This window comes from Benincasa hispida, chromosome 3 (genome assembly GCF_027475165.1).
Source record: "Benincasa hispida cultivar pf3 chromosome 3, pf3_genome.v1.1, whole genome shotgun sequence".
Taxonomy (NCBI): Eukaryota; Viridiplantae; Streptophyta; class Magnoliopsida; order Cucurbitales; family Cucurbitaceae; genus Benincasa; species Benincasa hispida.
Window position 1 is genome coordinate 66,876,396 of NC_143480.1, and position 20,526 is coordinate 66,896,921.

Below are 20,526 nucleotides of genomic sequence, written 5' to 3' on the forward strand. Positions count from 1 at the left end.
ATGACTAGATTCTGTATATAATGCCATTGATACTATAGACTTACATCTCACCTAAACGACCATAGGTGACACGACCTCAATCCTGAGTGTTTTGGGAACTCTTACCTTTGAAGGTGGTCCTTTGATTAGTATGGGTGAGAGTGGCTAGATTGCCAACTCAACATGCCTACCTTTTTGGGACTTGTCTGATTTGGGAACTGGAAACTAGATGAAATTTACTCCTTCCCCGAAGCAGGGGTAAGTAGAGAGATTGCTCCCTTAAGGGCCGATTCCGGGGCTTGAACATAATGGCCATAACTTCTCTTCGGAAGAGAGGACTCAGTCATAGTAGAACTATGACTTATGTTCATTAGAGGAATCAGTGGAACTTAAGGAGTTAGATGTAACTACAGGAGCATAAGGGTTATTGGTCAAGCTGTACTTACGAGCGATCTATGAAGGGTTGTTGCACTGTTGATTGGTTAAGATTGACACATAATATATTTGTGGTAAGGAGAGTTCAGCTGTCAGTCTTTAGTGGAGTGCCTGGCAATTAACGGATGGTGGATCCCGTGACTAAAGAGTTTAGTTAGTTATTCATGTACCGTTGGAGCTTCGAGCTACAGGTCCATAAGGTCCCCTTGGTAGCTCAATGGATTCAGTTGAGGATCAGTTCTTGGTGTTCATTTGAAATGTTCAAATTGACAAGAGGTAATTCGATTATATATGATATGATCGGTATGATGTATGAGATACATCTAGTGGAGGATTAATATAAATGGATTTACATTAAGTACCATGGAATGGAAAAAGAGCTATGGTTTTTATGTTTCATGAGATGAAATATTAAAACTATAAGTTATAAATATAATATGGTAAGGTAGTTATCATTTATATTTATAATAATATTAATTATTGGATAATTAACTCTTTTTCTCTAATAACCAATTGAGTGTGAGGTTATTGGTGGTTTCATGGTAATCATGAGATAAAAGGAAAAATGTTTTCCTAATTTTAGTAATGTTGAAAATTGTTGTTTTGAAATTTCCTCTCTCAGAAAAAAATCTCATGGAAGTTGTCAAGTAAATAAGATTTACTAAGCGAAAACTTAGAGTTAGCTAAACAATTGTGGAGTGTTAGTAGGCGACAGACACTCAGCTAAGCGATGAGCTAAATGATCGCATAGCTTTTGCTAAACGATCGCTTAGTTTTTCCTAAACGATTAGGCATCGACCTATACGATAGGTTCTTCCATCTCCCACTTGCTCAATCGTTTACACAATTATGTTTCCTTCAGTATCCTGCCTCAAACCAAGTCCACATAGAGTCCACCCTTTGGATTCTCACACCGAGAATACCAAGATAGCCTTCTTGGTGGTGTCATACTCAACTCAACATTTTCGAGGTTTTGTGGAGGCCGTTCGTGTTGTTCGGGGTGTTCGTGACCTAGGCGATCGTTGATTTTGAGTGCGCAGTGATCATGCAGTGTAGCAGTCGTATTGGATGAGCGTTCATATGTTGCTGTGTTGTTGTGATCGAGCGTTCGTGATCAAGGAGCTTTGTAATGAGTTGACTAAAGTGTGTTGCTCTTGTCCTTGATCATTTGTATAACATGCTATAATTTATGTATTTTTTTCATATTATGTTTATGTTTGTGATTGTAATTGTAAAGTTTATATACAATTGTAATTTGGAATGATTTTTCCGCTATTTATTGAAATCCTTGTGTTTGATTTCTTTCATATACAAAGGGGTTTGTAAAAAACCAGACCATGAAATGACTAGTCTCATTATATAACACCATTCATAATAAAGACTTACATTTCACCAGGATGACCATAGATGACATAACCTGAATCTTGGGTGACTTGTGAACTCTTGCCTATGAAGGCGGTCCTTTGATTTGTATGGGTGAGAGTGGCCAGATCACCGACTCAATAAGCCTACCATTTTGGGGATTCGTTTGATTGGGGAGCTGGGAACATAGCTACACAAGACGAAATTCACTCCTTCCTTGATGTCGGGGTAAGTAGATAAATTGCTCCCTTAAGAGCTAATTTCGGGGCTTGAACAATATGGCACCACATCCTTTATTGACCTGAGAGAGTTTTTGTCATAGTTGGACTATGACTTATTGTTCATTAGAGGGATTAGTGGTACTTAAGAAGTTAGATGTAACTACAGGGGCAAAACAATAATTTTGGTTTAGTTGTACTTACAAACAATTTGTGAAGGGTTATTGCACCATTGATTGGATATATCCAATGGACATAGAAATATATCTATAGTGCGAAAAGTGCAGCTGTCAGTCTTTAGTTGAGTGACCAACAGTTAATGGACGTTGAATAATTTAATTAAAGAATTTTAATTAATTATTCAAGTATTGGAGCTTCGATCTCGATCTACAAGTCCATAAGGTCCCCTCTGTATTTTGTACTTTTGGAACTTTTTGCTATAAAGTGTAAATATTTTTAAATATTTTTTATTTTTAAAAAGACCCCATTGATTTTACAAAATTAATTTAGATTTGTGATTTGTGATTTTTTTTAATGATACCAAAATTTACAAATTTATCAAATATCCAAAATTTACACGTGAATATATATGTATAATACCAAAATCTACAACTTTACATGTAAATATAAATATATATATATAAATATATATATATATATATATTAAGTTTTAATATAAAACTATGGTATATAATCTTATAACCAATTACTACAAAGGGTAAAATGGAAAATTGAATGTTCCTCCATAACTCCTCTTAGATTGTATAGATTAAGTTAATTTCACCCATTTTCAAATATAGAGGTCAATTTAACAAAACTAAAATGATAAATTATAAATTGATGTTAAATCACTTTTTAGTTCTTAAACTTTCGAAATCATATTTAAGAGGTTCTTATTAGGTCTCTGAAATGAAATATTTATATAAGCTTCTAAACTTCTTAATTTTGTGTCAATTTTTAATAAGTATTTGACTTATCATATAGTATTATTATTAAACACAAAAGTATAGATTAGTTAATTGAAAAAATTTGAAAAGGTCAGAAGTTTATTAAATACAAAAGGATGAATTTAGAGATTTATTGACACTTTAAAATGTATAAATTTATTATACACAAAAATAAAAAATTAATTAAGTTGTTATTAGTTAATTAAGTCTAATTAATTAGTTAGATTAATTAAATATTTTAATTTTAATTTAATTTAATTATATTAAATCAACTCCCCTACAGTTATAGCAGGGGATTGGAGGGAGGTAAAGGGAGTTAACTTCCCTCACAATTATATCTCTTGATTCTCTATACGTGAAATAAAAAAGGGGAAGAAAAGTTTTTCTTCCTAAATTTCTTCACTTAAGAAATAATCCTCCTTGTGAGATCTCTCTCCTCTCTCAAGTTTCTCTGTATTTTCTTCCTCCTCCAAAACAAGATGATTTCCATAAGCCTTCCTAGTCCCTAGAGAATAGCAAGGTAACTTTTGTGGCAGTGCCACTTGGTGTTGGAAGAAGTTTGAATTCTTGACAAGGAATTGGAGAAAACGTAAAGGAAATAGTTCTTCTCCCTTTAACCTGAAAAGCATGTTTAATCCTTTTTTTTTCCTTTTTTTTTTCTATGCTATATGTATTTTAGCAAAAGCGTTCATTCATTTTCGCAGGGATTCAATCCCTTCGATTAGTGTATAAGATCCAGGTTTTGCTTTCAATTTCATTCTAGAATTTACATAGAAAAGTTTGGTGGGTGCATTTTATATATATGGTATATGAAGTACGAGGTTTTGCATAATAGGTGCTTATGGATTTTGGCATTAAATTTACAGTATTTTACTTTGATTTAATCAGCGTAAGGGCCTATTGTTTTGGGCATTTATTTTGTAAATTGATTATGTAAGTCTGTGTCGTTTGTGACATTTTGTTGCTGTGAAAAAGGCCAAAAACAGAGGGAAAAAATAGAATTCAAAGTGCAGACCCGAGAAGATTCTATGCAGGGTATTATCCTCCATCATCATTTTTGCGGTATTAAAGGCTTCTAATTGTCTGACTGTCATTGTAACTCCGTCATAGAATTCCCCTAGACAAAGTAGTTTTTCCTTGACGTGAATGATGTGGAAGTTGGCCGAAAATTAGAGTTTTGAATCCTAATTTGAGAATATCATGATAAAATATTTACCATGAAGTTAAGATTTTTAAAATTATTATAATTTTATTTTATTTTTTTATTCTAAGAATGTCGAAATTGAATCTATTGTTAGTTTTTTTTTTTAACAATGCATTGGATGTATGTATTATATTATTTTAATTTATAAGTTGCATATAGTATGTCATATAAATTAAAATCACACCCTAAATCATGCATGTCATATATCATATTTAATTATAATTGTTGTATTTAATGTTTAGGAATTTTCCTAAATATATGAATGCATGAAAATTAATATATATAGTTTTCATTTGTAATATGGGAGTTATATTTAATGAAAATTATATGCATGATAATAACTTTATAATTTGTATGTTTATAATATAAGAATTATAGTGTATGATTTAATGTATGCTTAAAAACATGCTTATTATATAGTTTTTTCATTAATAATAATATAAGTGTTATATTTTTATGTTAATGAAAATGGAAGCATGACATTACATAAATTAAATATAATTGTTATATTTGTAATGTCATTAGATGCATGCTATAGGTTTAAATCTCAATAATATATAATTGTTATATGATTAATCACTTAAAAATTAAAATCTATAATAAAAAGTTGCATACAAACATAAGGTTTTAATTGTTTTTTAAGAGTTTAAAATGAAATTAAAATTTTTAAGAGTATTAAGAGCTTTTAAAGGTTTTTCTTTTAATAGGATTAAAATGAAAATAATAAAATATTAAATTTATAAAATATTGACTATAAACAACCTTTGACCAAGGAATGCTCTGTCTAGGTCACTAGGTCACCAGCCAAGCTACGTAGGGGTCAGGTTTTGCATTTTTAATACAAAAAGTAATATTTAACTATATATATATATACATAACCAATATTTTCCTAGAAGTTGAAGTGGTGTAGTGGTCATGAGGTCACATACTGATGCTTTTGATTGTGGGTTCAAATTTTAATTTATTTTAAAATTGAATTCTGGTAGCACTTTTACCTGCCTTAAAAAGAAATTTAGGATAATTAAAAAAATTAATTTTTTAAAAGAATAAGATAATAAAAAACAAGAAATTTAGGTTTTGTTAAAAAAAAAAAAACAACCTTTAACTTAAATTTTCATGTCACCTCACCAAAAATTTAAAAGAAGAAAATATCAGCAACAATTTTTTCAACTTAAATTTTCACTCTCAAATCTAAAAAAACATTCTATTGAAAAGGTATCATTAACTTTTTTTTTTTTTTTATCTAATTTCCAGATTTTTATTACTTAGTATATATTTATTCGAATTAATTTCAGAGTTAAAGCTACACGATGATTTTCTTGTTTCTCGTCAGGATATACATATCATATTATTCACAAGTAAGTTTTAAATAATTCTCAATCTTTTTAATTTTGTTTCAAATAATTCTCAATCTTTTTAATTTTCATACTTTTAAATCTATGTAATAAATCATAGTACTTTTAAATTTATATCAATATGAAGAGATATTTTAAAATAAAATAACAATAGAGACCATAGAATCATCACTTTAAAAAAGAAAACATACCTCTGATTTTGATAGATCTTATATAGAAATCAATTTAGGAGAACTACATGCAGATCTTGGTTTAGAAACTAAAATTTCTAAATATAACTATATTATTTAGGATCAACTTCGTAGAGCATAATTACAATAAAGTATTTGTCAGCCTCATAATCATATTTTTCTATTCGAGAAATTTGGATCGACTTCAAAACATGAAAACTTGTAGAAAACAGTTGTAATATGTACTAAATTAGTTAATCGATCGAGCTATGAATATTTTTTTTTAACATTTTTTACAGTTTTTTAATTACATAGTGCCCCTTTACAAAATTTCTGACTCCGTAATTGGTTTAGGCTCGGGTATTTAAGCTGGTCGTAAGGAAATACCCCTATCTGGGAACCAACCTGGAAGGTGAACTAGTCAAAATTATATAAGCATGCAATTATGATGTTAGTTTATTAAAGTGTTTAATAAACTAAAACATATTGTTAAACTATGTGATATAAATGTTATATTGGGCCAATTATGAACAATTAGATAAATTAATTAGCTGAATTTTCCTAAGTAATAAACCTAGGTTTTAAAATACTTAGTGGGATAAAAGTAATAAAATGTATATGATATGTCAAATTTTCCTCACGCTCTCCAGTTAAGTTCACATTGTGAGACTCATGCTTGGCCTTGTGGCGTCCTAGGACAATCCTCCCATAGGAAGGTATTTGCATGAGTCAATGTCAAAGTGAATGGAGAGAATATTTATAGTTAGTTGGAGAAGGACATATGTCAACATATCTACAATCTCCTTTATTAGTTTGCAATGTGAGATTTCATGCTCACCCTCATTGCACCCTGGGAGCTTCCCCCTTAGGAAGGTGTTTGCATGGAGTCAATACCAGGCAAACTTAAAAAATGGATAGGGTTGGTATAGTTTTTGTACCAATATTGTCATTCCTTGAGACAGACTTATTGGGGCGAAACTATAGAATCTAAAATAAAGGGTTACACTTACAAGAAAATATTAAGCAAGTTAATAGTTCCTTGACTAAATGAATGGTAATATTATAGGAATAAGAGTCATTTTGGTGTAATAATTGGTTGAGAAGGTCTCCGTTCAGTGAGGGAGTAACTCTTCACTCTGAAGTGACAGTTGTTCTAAATCACTGAAGTATCATTGCAAATTAAATGAAATTAGATTCATAATTATCTTTTCTAAAATTGATTGGATATTTGTTTTAAAGAGTAATGCAAGTTGTCTAATATAAATTTATGTTTCTTTTAGCAATATTAAAAATGACTAGCGTCGTAATTTTATTGCTTAGTTTTAACAAAAAAACTGGAGACAATTACACAACTTGAAAGAATACGATTAGCATTATGTTGGTCATAGATGACCTGGAGTTTGTCTTAATTGAGGAATGTTCTCAAGTCCCTACTCAAAATGCAATGAAAATGTTCCGGTGATGCATATGAAAGATGGGTTAAAACTAATGACAAGGCCAGAGTATATATGTAACGTCCCACATTATAAAATTAGACGAATTTTGGGATTAAAATTGTGTAGCTACATCTGTCAACTCGTTTATCCTAAACTAATTGGACTTTTAACTCTTAAGTTCTTATGTGGAGGTTTAGAATTTCAGTTATCTCTTAAGTTAACCAAATTAAGTTTCTTCAATCCCTCCTCTCTTACATCACATTCAATCCCCCTCTCAAGTCAATTCTTCTTTTTCTAATATACCTCTCCCTTTTCTTTTATCTCTATCTCACACTATCGCAAAGAAGAAGAATAAGTTAAGGAAGAAGAAGAGGAAGAGGAAGAACATCTTTCCTTTTTTTTTCCCTTGTTCTCTCTTTCTCTCTCACTCTCACACCCACTAAAAAATTCGACCTTGGTGCTAAAAACTTGAAAAGTGAAACCCTACAACCAAACCATGTTCTTCAAAGTGGCCCATCAAATTTGGAAGGAAAAATTTAGATCGCCTAAACCAACCCAGTTCGAACTCGAAGTGTATTAGGTTGGGTTGAGTTTTGTCCGTACAAGATCGATTCGGGTCAGGTTGTGTTGGTTTTAAAGAAAACTCGACCGAACACAACTCGCTTGCACTCCACTAGAGATTATTAAAAAAAAAAAAAAGTGTCATCATCCTATTTATTGGTTTAATCTTTAATGGTTAAAACTACGTGGTTTACACATGTTTCATGAGTTGAAATAAGAGTCTAATATTTTATAATCATTATATATATATATATATATATATATATATATATATATAAATTTAAAAGTTTTTTAATTGAATTTTTATATCTTAATTTAAATCGTTGATAATAAGAGAAAAAACAAACTTAAGAAAATTTAAAATAAAAGTTGATCACTTTTATAAGAAATAAAAATCTATTTCTAATATATTTATAACTCCTATTTAACTTTCTTTAAAAAAATATTTTTTATCTTTATTTTTTAAATCTCAATCTCACACAAAAGCTTAAAAAAAATACTGACATTAAATGATAAGGAAAAAATACATAATTAGAAAAAATAACATACTTTAAACAAATAAAAAATATGAAGGTCTAATACCTAGATACTTCTAGTTCTCAAAAAAATATTGTAGAAAATAGTATTGCATATCTAAGTACAAAAAAACTTAGAAGGTTAATGAATAAGGAAAAAAAAAAAGACAAAAATGTGGCAATGATGCTCAAGAAATTTTTGAAAAAATACTCTTAAAAAAATGTATAAAAACTTAGGGGGGAAGTTAACAATTTTTTTTTTTTTTTTTAAAAAATACCGGATCTAAACTAAAGTTTTAACTCAACTATTTAGTTTATAGGAGAGATTTAGATTTGGAATCCAAGAATTTTCATGTATTAAATGTTAAGTAGATATTAGTTAGAAGATAAAATGTGATTAGTTTTTTATGTAAGTAAAATCTTTGTATTTAGGGTGGAGGAGATATTAGTTAGGATATAAAATGTGATTTTTTAGAAAAAAGAAATATTTTTCTCGGGACTTTTATTTTTACGTTTGATGCTCAAAATCAGGGAAAATTTTGAATTTGTATTCTTTTTCTTCTTTTATGCTAGTTTTTTTTTACTGTGTGATGTTCAAAATTAGGGAAAATTTTGAATTTTTTTTCTTTTATGTGTGATTCTCAACAAGAAAAAAAATAGTATCATGATTTATTTATTTTATTTTATTTTATCGGTTTATTATATAACTATTTCTTTTAGTTTGTACCTAAACAGAAGTTTAAATTAAATGAAAAATAAATATAAGAACATTCCGCTTCATCCACCTTCGTCTGGTCATCCTCTCGACGTTGATAACAAAAAAAAAAAATTATTGACTCCACGTACGAAAAAAAGTAAAACAAACTAATAAACAACCAAACAAACAATGTAAATATCTCAAACATTAAAAAAGAGAGGGAGAGAGAAAAAGCATGGAGTTATAAAAAGACAACGAAAAATCGTAATAAAATAGAAAAAAAAAAAAGAGAGATGACTTAGAAAATTGAGAGTATAATTTAGACAATTTATAGGAAAAACTTAGATTCAAATTTTAATTTTATTTGATCTTAAATTAAATATCAAGAGATAAAATCAAGACTAAAATCTTTTTTTAACGTGGTAAAACTATTTTTAACATGATAAAACTATTGTTTTAAAATAGATATGAAAAAATTTAAGATTTTAACGTAATAATGCTTTAAAACAACTAGAGGAAATTTGGATTCAATTTTAATTAAATTTTATATTTAAATTAAATCTCGAAAAAATTGAGACCAAAATCAATTTATTTTTTTGGGATATTTTTAAATATAGAAAAATAAATCAAAATATGGCAAAATTTTAGAACGGATAGAAGTCTAGTATAAGTGATATTGATAGATATTAATAGAAATCCATCCATGTTTATCAACTTCTATCATTAATAATTCAAAAAGTTTGCTAAAGTTATATTCTCTTTAACGTGATGTCAAGAAAAAAAAAAGGAATTTTTTTAAAAAAAGAGTATTCTCTTTAATGTGGATGCCAAAAATATTTGCATTTATAATTATAAAATTTTAAATTAAAAGTAGAATTTAAAATCTATTTCTAATATATCTATAACTATTATTCAATTCTATTGTTTTTTTAAATAAGAAGATGACTATTCAATTTAAATCTCAATCTAAAAGATGGATTTAAATCTCAATCTCAATCCTGAGATAAAAATAAATATAAAGAGGAAAAAGGAAGAGATGATGTAATTACAATTGTTAATGATAATAATAATAATTAAATTAAAAAAAAAAAAAAAAAAAAAAGATGTTTAGAGGTGCGGAAAAGACGGGCCACAAATATAAGGAAAAATGGAGAAAATGTCTACCTATAGAACTAGAAAAAGTAGAAAATAAAGTCAATGAAACATTAAAAGATAATAAAAAGAGAGGGGAAAAAAAGATATCTTCTAACATAATTTTATCGAGTTGAAAAAAAAAAGAAAAAAAAAACTTAACAAAATAAGAAAGATACATCATAAAATTAAGGAAGAGAGAAGAAAAGGAAGAATCGATACATGTTGAAAATGGGAGGCTTAACTTATATATTTAGAGAGGAAATTTATTTTTAAAATATTAATTTGATTTTACAAAATTAATTTAGATTTGTGATTTATGAATTTTTTTAATGATACCAAAATTTACAAATTTATCAAATATCCAAAATTTACACGTGAATATATATATATATATATATATAGATACCAAAATCTATAACTTTACCGGTGAATCTATATATATATATATATATATTTAATGATTTTAAAATAAATTTACGTTATATAATCTTATAACCAATCACTACAAAAGATAAAATAGGAAATCGAATATTCCTTCATAGCTCCATTTAGATTGTATAGATTAAGTATTAATTTAACCAAATTTTAAATATAGAGTTCAATTTAGGGGTGTTCAAAAAACTCGATAACTCGAAAAAATCGATCAACCCAACCCAACCCAACCCAACCCGTGCGGTTTGGATTGGGTTGGGTTCAAGTAAATGAAAATTTTATGCGTTGGGTTGGTTCATGGGTTCACCTAATATAACCCACACCAACCCGAATCAACCCGAATTTATTATAACTTTAAAATATATTATTTATTACTTATACCACAATTATTTATACATATATTTATTTTAATTTTATTTAATTTCAATATTTTTTTGAATAATTTATTTTTCAACAACTCTTAAAAGTAATTTCTTTGTACTTTAGAAAGAAATTTTTCACTATATAAATTGAAATTGAGTTGTTAATCTTAATTCAATATATGAAAATAATTAAATTAGATTTTTATATATTTACATTTTGCTTCTTTTTAGAACAAAATTTTAAATAAATGACCAGGTTAACCCGAACCAACCCAATCTAAATATTTGATTGTTGGATTGGGTTGAGTTCATTTTTTCATAAGGGTTATTTGGGTTGAAAAAATTTATAACCCGAACAATTTGGTTGAGTCTAAAAAGTCTTACAACCCGACCCAACCCAATCCATAAATACCCCTATTCAATTCAACCAAACTAAAATGATAAATTGATGTTAAATCACTATTTAATTCTCAAACTTTCGAAATCATGTTTAAGAGATCCTTGAAATTTTAATTTTAAGGTTACTAAGTCTCTAAAATGAAATATTTATATAAGCCTCCAAACTTCTTAATTTTGTGTCTATTTTTAATAAGTATTTGACTTATCATATAGTATTATTATTAAAACACAAAAGTGTAGATTAGTAAATTGAAAAAAATTGAAAAGGTCAAAAGCTTATTAAATACAAAAGGATGAATTTAGAGATTTATTGACACTTTATAATGTATAAATTTATTGTACACAAAATCGAAAATTTAACATAGGAATTAAACTTAATTTACCTTATTCAACTAAATTTAAGGGCAAAAGTGACTTTTTGTACAAAAAAAGGAATAAAATTCAAAATTTGATAATAAAGCTTATCCAAAGTAGCGAGGGGCTCCCAGTTCAGAGAAAAACATCATGGCTTCTTTTCTTCTCTGCTCCAATCCCCTCTCCACCTCTCTCCATTCATTTCCCTTTTCTCCGCCGCCGTCGCCGTCGCCGTCATGTTTTCCAGCGACTTCTGCCGCCCCCAGTAAGTCTTTCTTCGTGTACCTTCCTTTCCGCGCCTTCGTTCGACGGGATCGAATGAATGTTTTGTCTAATTATGTATCTTCATCTCTTTCTACTTCGTTGTTTGTTGTGTGTTTATTCAAATGGGTAATTTCATTTTCACGAACTCGAGAAACTATGCTGTTGTTCTTGAAAGAATTTCCTCGCAGTCATTTGTTTGTCAGGCATTTTGTCAAACAGTTGGTATCTGTGTGCTGAGACTGGCGATTTTAGGCTTCTCATTTGATGTGCCCCGGATCTCGCTTGCCTGAATGTGTTTTATGTTCTGTATGATGTGTTATATATGCTGATTGCTCTGTTACTTGTTCATCATCCTCAATTTGATATATAGTTTCCAGTCTCGTAGTCATGAAATAAGGTTGAATGTGAATCAATAAACCGAAGAGCGATTGTTTTGTGTGAATTTCATCTTTTATATATGTTGAATATTAATTTGATTCATGTAATATCAAACAGGAGAAATTGACATTACAAGGATCCCCAGTACCCCACGATGTGATAGATAACATATTAAAAAATGAACTCAATCAAAAGCCCTCGGAGTAGATTACAGTGTATTTAATCTTTGGTTATATTACAAGCTTGTTAAGGTCTCTAAACAAGCTATTTAATGTTGGGTTATATTAATAAAAAAAAAAAAGGGTATTACAAGCTTGTTCGCGAAACTTTTAAAATTATTTGCTAACTAATAGGTCTCTAAACTTTTAATATTGTGGATGGTAGATCCTCAGGCTTTAAAAATATCTATTAGGTCTTAAAAATATCAGCCTTAAACTATTAACTTTGTGACTTTGAACTTTTAAAAACATCTCATATATCAGGTTTAAGATCTATTCGACACTTTTTAAAATTAAGAGGTCTATTAGACACAATTCTAAAAGCTCAGAGACCAAAATAATACATATTCTTGGTTTTTAATTTGAATGATTATTTCCTTGCATTTTATGTATCTCAGCCCAATTTCAACTCCTTTATTGTGGTTTCCATTTCAGGTCCTATGTTGCTCATGAAACCTATCGGATTTCAGCCAAAACACTTCAATGGAGTTCGACTTGGAAAGCCCTCTTTTGTTGAAAACATGGCGTCGTTAATTGTCAAAGCTGCATCTGAGATTGATGCTATGGGTGATACTGACAGTAGTGAATCGCAGCCCCCTGCAGAAGCTAAAAAGGAGGATGTTCCGGTTGATAAACTTCCATTAGAATCAAAGTTGCAAGAGAGGCTGGAGCAGAAGGCAAGGATGAAGTTAGCAAAAAAGATTAGGCTACGGAGGAAGCGGCTTGTTCAGAAGCGCCATTTGAGGAAGAAGGGACGATGGCCTCCATCAAAGATGAAGAAGCTGAAGAATGTTTGATAGCCTTTAGCTCCTTCAATTCAATTCTTGCAGATTTAGAGGTGACCCCATTTCTCCTCGTTGCTTCCAATTTACTCTGTCTAATTTCTACTTTCAAGGAAATGTACTTGCTTCTTTATAAATCTGAAAGAATCCAGTGAGTAATGAAATGTGCAAATTGTGCTTAGTTTTGAATGACTAATGGTGAGTTGAAAGATAACTGTACAGTTCAACAAACTGAATACTTGGTTTAGATTTTTATCAGTAGATCCCCCGATCTCTTGAAACATTCATCACCACCATCATATATCTTGCTAAAAAAACCTTGCACAAATGCATCATCTTAGGAACTTAGACAAAGATGAAGTTGGTTCATAAGAGGCTTTTGTTCCTTTTGAATGTACTAAAAGATGTATTCTTGTCTCTCATTTCTTTTCCAAATAAAATGAGAAGGCACGTCGAGATGAATGCTCGGATCGAGGGTGGAGTTTGAGCTCGACTTGTCTGTCTTATTTTGTCAGTGACTGGTTGAATAGATGAAAGCTAAGGGAACTTTACACTTCAACAAACAAAGAGTTTCTGGCTTTTGATGCAGATGGACTAGTGAGTGGATTTTATTTTCTGCATTTTTGAATAGTATGTCGGGACAGGAAGTATCTGCATTTACATGCTTTGTGGAAAAGGATGGGACTCATGATAGCAAATCAGTTTTGAATATCTTGTTGTATAGGATTTAGAGCTCCTTTGCATTTCTGCTCTAAGCTTTGTCCTTTGAATGTGTTTGAGAACTTGAACCCCTCAACAGATGGGTAGTTCTTAGAGTTTAATATAACTTATAACCCACTAAAACTACTCATCAAAATTTTCATATTATTTAACCACGGAAGGTGGGGATTTGAACTTCTGATTTTTGGTCATGCCTTAACCAGTCGAACTATACTTATGTTGACAAACATTCATATTGTTTAGTTACATTGGGAAAGTAATTAATTTCATTTTCCAAAATACTATAAAACACTTAAATGAAGGCTTCTTCCCAGAAGTATTTATAGGGAGAAAATGTGCTCTTCTGAAAAGCACTAGTCTAAAACATTTGTTCTAAATTTAGCTCTTAATTAGGTTTTTAACTTGTCATCCCAAAAATATTTATGTAGTCTCTAATGTAAGGTGTGCATGGACAGGGAAGGCTTTTTTGTCCCCACTTCGCTTCCCATTTCATTTTTCGTCCCCACAAAATTCATCGTTTAATTGGGTGAGATTGGAATGGAGATTTAATAATAAAAAAAAAACTATTAAATAGTTGGTTTTGATTATGAATTCTCATTTAAATGGTTAGTTCTTTGTGAAAAATTCTTTACCTTTTTAAATTAAATTTCATATCAAGTTATTTAGACCAACTATTTCATTTTTTGCTTTTGGTTTTTGAAAATTAAGTCTATTTCTTCTTTATTTCTTATAATGATTTACATATTTCTTAAATACAATGGTTTAATTCTTAGTCAAATTCCAAAACCAGAAACATGATTTTAAAAGTTACTTTTTTTAGTTTTCAAAATTTGGTTTGGTTTTTTAAACAATTAATAAAAATAAATAGATAACAAATAAAGAAATTTGGAGGTAAAAGTAATTTCTATGTTTGATTTTCAAAAACAAAAAACCAAAAATCAAATGGTAATCAAACAAGATCTCAATTATCCATACATAATAGTCTAAAAATGGTTGACATATCAAATTATTCATATAATATCATTATACACAAAAGTTCAAAATTATTAAAAAAAAAAATATACATATTTTTGTATGCATGTATATATAGAGAACGAAAAAATGGACATCTCTACATGTAAGATGTAATTGAAGTTCTATTTTCTTTTCCATCATTGTTTTAAGAAGATATTTTTGTTTGTTTAAAATAGGTAATTACTAATTCTAGACATATATAATTTTTTAATGCACATGGAAACATTTTCATTGACGATTTTGATATGAAAGTCTATGCAAAGGCAAATTTTTATTTATGGTTTTTGTTTGAGAAAATGAAATTAAAAGTTGAGAGTACAGATTTAGGATAAAAATTTAAACTATGTCAGGATACAAATGTTTTTTTTTAATCGTTTTGATTGCACAGATTTAATTTATATTTGAAATAGAAGTGATCTTTGTATTTTTTTTTTTTTTTCTTAAAGCCTTGTTTTTTTTTTTTTTCTTTTTCCTTTTTCTTTTTTTCCAGGAACTTGTTGACTGGAGTCTTTCTTTAAATCAACACCAATGGGTGAAAAGAATAATCTGTCCCAAATCAAAATTGAGGATTCTTTGCTTCGTTTATTGTTATTTTACACATGGGAAATAAAAAATTTCTACTTCGATTTGACTCATATGCTATTATATAATTTTTAAAAAAATAATAATAAAAAGAAGAAAATTAGAAAGAAAAAAAAAATCAAGTTGTTACTTTTCTTTGAGAAAAAGATGAAGCCAAGTTTAGAATACTACGCAATATTTTGTTCCATTTAACACCATTACGTTGTTGAAAATTATTTAGTTCATATATATATATATATATATATATATTAAGTTCAACGATAGGTAGGGTGGGTGATTCGATTCTCCACCTTTTGATTGATGGTAGGTCTAAATCTTATTTTTGTGCTTGAACTTTGATTAATGTTGTATCTCAGTCCCTAAATTTTTAAAAATATTCATTTTTGTCCATAAATTTTTAATATCATTTTATTTTAGTCCCTAAACTTCCAAAAATGTTCTTTTTAGTCTTTAAATTTTAAAAAGGTGTTTTATTTTAATGACTATGCTATCAACTAAGTTATTTAAGCTAAAAAAATCTAAAGTTTCAATTTTGAAGGTGACAAAGCGGGAAAATTTAAAAGACATTTTTATTTCAAAATTTTACTCATTTAGTATTACGATGTGTTGGTTGTTGTAATTTTACTTCACATTCATCTCGCTCAATACATCTAGAGTATAATCATCCAAAAATACAAACTCCTTCACATTTCTGATAAAGATTAACATAATTTTAATAGTGGGGACTAAAGTAAACACTTTTTTAAAATTTTAAGGACTAAAACTAACATTTTTTAAAAGTCTAGAGGCCAAAATAAAACAAGATTCAAAGTTTAGGAATTAAAATAGTATTTAAATCATTGATGGTATATTGTCCCATAATAGTTGAAGTATGATGTTGACAAAGTTGTTGAATATTGATTGCTTTATTGAGTGGGAAAAAAAATCCTAACTCCTCTTCAAAGAGTTGAATTTTTGTTTGGTAGGAAATTCAGATTTTGATTTAGCTTTTTAAATTTATTGAATTCAGTGAATACAATTCTGATAAGCAATTTGGATTATGTTTTTGAAAGTTGTTTCCAAATTATTTGATCCAAAGAGTATAAATTTCGAATATAATATATATATGGTCAAGCAACTTCACTCCTCCCCCTCGTCAACTCGGTAAAGCTGCCAAAGCTTCTCTCCTTATTGGTCGAGCTCAATTACATCGAGCCCCTGTCTTAAAAAAGAAAGATTTTCCAATCCTCTTAGGAATCGATCTAGACTAGCTGATATAAAGAGCTCGAGAGACTCGAATTGGTTCAAACACTCGGGACCAAGGGGCTTAGCAACTATTTCACCAGAAAATTTGTGAAAATGTCGCCTGATCCGTAGGCAGAGACGAATTATGATAATTTGTTCCAATCCAAGACATAACACAAAGACAAGGATAATCTTTATAGAAAAAAAAATGACCCCTTTATTTATATATATATATAGTCTTTATAGAAAATTTAAAAAAAATGACCCTTTTATATATATATATGTTTTTCAGATTTTTGAGATTATGAATTTGAAATTTTACCATATTGAAAAAAAGAAAAAATCGATGAATATAGTATTAAATGTTATAAAATTAATTACTTTTTTAGGTTAAAAAATATATTATATAACGTATTATAATTTGTTTGATTTTACAAAATAATAATTATACAAAACTATTAACATAAAATAACTTCATAAGTTAATTAATAATAGTTTATATTCAATCTAATATTTAATGATTAACTATAGTTAGTTTTATGCTTTATCAGTACATTATCAAAACTCATTTTGAACAACTAAATTACATTTAATTTCTAAACATGCTACCAAACACATATCTAAAACCTGAAATATAATTATGTTTCCATTGAATCTCTTCTTTTCAAATTGCTTACCAAACAAGCCATTTATTGATTTTCTTTTTATCATGGTTTAAGGTTGATCAATGTTAGAAATTAAACCTATTGCACACAAAGTGAAAGTTCAAAGAATTTATTAGATTTATTTTAAAGTTTATGGATCTACTACAAAGAAAATTAGTTTAGGGGCCATATTAGATATTTAGGGACTAAATTTATAATTTAACCTACATATTTTAATATTTTAATTCATTTAAAATCATCGTTCAAACATAGCTAAATCAAGAAATAATTATATATTTAGCAAATAAACCATCATGATTCCACTATGAGACCAATTCAAGTATTAGTTTGATCTAAATTTGAATGGAATAATGCACTCCAAGTTGTGGTTGTCAATCTTTACTTCTTGAGTCAATAGAGATCACCAAAAAAATATTGACTAACACCAATTAATTGATTGCAATGTAATTTGATTACCCATTTACAAGTATATAAAAATCTTCATATAGTACATAAAATCATTTACTTTATGAATGTCAAACTTGAAGAATTTGAATGGGAAAAGAAAGTGGAATTAACATTACAAATGAACATATATGTAGCACTAATGACGATGATGTTAATGTTATTTTGACCCTAATTTCAATGGGTTAAAAACATATTTTTTTTTTATCAAGAAGTCAGTAATTTGAATTATGTGTCTAGTAATTTGAATTATGTGTCTAATATGTTTAGTTTGAAAAAAAAGATGGACAACAATTAATTTGGTAAACAATCTCAAACTAATTGGATTTCGTTAGACTTAGTGAAGTTCAAACAAAATTAGAGAACTAATAAAGAAAATAATGATGGTTTGGTTGAGAAATAGATAATTTAAAAGATTATTGATTAATTTTTTATAAATAAAAATTAATCTTTTTATTTTAGAATTTGTTTAATTTTAGTTCAGGTACTTTTAAATGTTCAATTTTATTTTATGTACTTAATCTTAAATTTAGTCCCTCAAATCTAATATTTTTTAACTTGGTTAATTAATAATAATACTTTTCATGTAAGGAAACACAATGTGAACAAATTTTCAAAATTTATAATGAACAAGCTAATCAAATAAAGTTTTTCTTTTGGAGAAAAAACACCAGTTATTTTCGGTCATTATATTGCCGATAAAGGTATGAACATCAGTGACAGTTTTTAAAAAATATCATAATTGGTCTTCTCATGACAATAAATAAATGTAAACAATGAATAATTATTGACAATCATAAATTGTCTTCGTCAAGTTTACTATGACATGTTACCATTGTCATCAATTGAATTCAAATTGGCTTATGTCTATAACATTATGTGTATTGATGAAAGTTATAAAATGTCAAAAATGAATATATAATTACATTTTTTTTTCTTGTCAAGAATATCTGAAATATGGCACTTTATTGTCAAGAATATTTGAACCATGACAAACATTTTATGTTAACAATGTTCTATCACAACACATTTTTATCGTCATAAAATTTCATATTTAGGACACTTTTATATTGTCAATATCATATATGGCTTGATAGTTTGTTATTTCTTTGAACCCTTGCAACCAAAATTTTGCCATTAACCCTACAAAAAGTCGTCTTACAAATCAATCAATTGCTTTGTGGCTTCACTGCTCCAATGCATTATTGCAAAACCTAGTAAGAAAATAAAAAATAATTCTAGAGTACAACTCTACACATCAATATTGACAATGATAACAATATAATACTCAACAAATCTTACATAATAGCTTAGTATCTTCAAAGTTAGGTCGAGGACATGAAACATAACTATTTTCAAATCAATTCTACATAATAGGGGTCAAAAGTTGTTACAATCATACCGAACAATTCAAAACTACAAAAGGAATTTAATTAGAGCTAGCATACTAAACTTAGAGTGTTTCTAATTGGGACGACTTGAAACTTAGGCATAGACTCCTTTTATAGACTTGAAACTCATCCCCATTCTTCAATTTAACCAACGTACAAACTGTACTTCTAATATTTTGCCAAAATCCAATAGTTATGGCATAAAAAGCAACATAAAAGAAAAACATTAAAAAAAAAAAAAAAACAAATATACAAGTTATTTGACATGTCTTGAAATTCATGGATTGTACATCATCCAAAAAAATGATGAATTCTATTTTTGTTTTGCAGTGGGATAATCACAGAAGTGTTTTCGAACTTTGCACTTTTCATGCATCATATGTCATGTTGATGAAAAATTGGGGAAAATTTAGAAAAATCAAAAGATATGGCAGTAGAAACAACCAAAAAGAAATGGAAATATCTCAAGAAAGAGAAAAAGCAGAAGAAATGGACAAACCCAAAACTAAACTACGTTCGATTACATTATTCAATCTTCCTGACTTTCAATCTTTAATCTATAACCTGCATAGACAAAAATTATTTACCAATTGATTGAATATATCAGAAAATTTAAACATACAAGTACTAAACACCGCTCACTAGTCAGCAATCAGACTATAGAAAAACAAAATTTCTATATCAAGAATTCTGAAAACACAGATGAAATCAGCAACATCCCAAAATCCAAGTTCAAAATTGATAGCTAAATATATAAGAGATTTCTCCAATAATAAGAGGCAAACAAAAATCCAAAGAGCAATAAGGACGAATATATTGACCAATAACCATCACAAATTTGACTGACTTGGAAATTATGGGTCTTCGGAACAAAAACTTGACCTTGAGCACACGACGGCGATGGCGAGTGCAGCGGTCGTGACCTGGGGAAGAGAAATGAGATGGCCGAGAGAGAGAGAACACGACGTGACCTTACACCTCAATGTCTGATATCAGGGATAACAGTGGCACTTGCGCCATAACCCACACCATAGTACCATTGATCTTCAGTGAAAACCCACCTCTGCATGAACAAAAGGAATAAAGGAAGTTGAGTGTGTGAGACGGCTAAGGCTTGCATCAAAAGGAATAAGGGAAAATCGTCAAATAGGACAAATCAGGGTATGACTTTTTTAAAAGAAAAAAATTACTTCTTTTTTATTTTCATAATAAAATAATTACCTTTTTTTTTTTTTTTTTAATGAAAATTAATAACTGTCATACATCAGTCACATTTAATAAAAA

The 20,526-nt window shown here is 28.6% G+C and overlaps 1 protein-coding gene across 2 annotated transcripts; it reads left to right on the plus strand.

The window, feature by feature from the left end:
* The first annotated feature begins 11,692 nt into the window (after nt 1-11,692).
* PSRP5 (plastid-specific 50S ribosomal protein 5) lies at nt 11,693-14,100 on the plus strand. 2 transcript variants are annotated; one of them, XM_039025205.2, is made up of 3 exons: nt 11,693-11,825; nt 12,856-13,258; nt 13,650-14,100. In XM_039025205.2, the coding sequence occupies exons 1-2, from the start codon at nt 11,711-11,713 to the stop codon at nt 13,215-13,217; spliced, it is 477 nt and encodes a 158-aa protein (XP_038881133.1). In that variant the 5' UTR covers nt 11,693-11,710; the 3' UTR covers nt 13,218-13,258; nt 13,650-14,100. The 2 variants fall into 2 exon arrangements, with proteins under 2 accessions (XP_038881133.1, XP_038881134.1); XM_039025206.2 differs by having other exon boundaries at nt 13,718-14,100.
* The last annotated feature ends 6,426 nt before the right edge of the window (nt 14,101-20,526 follow it).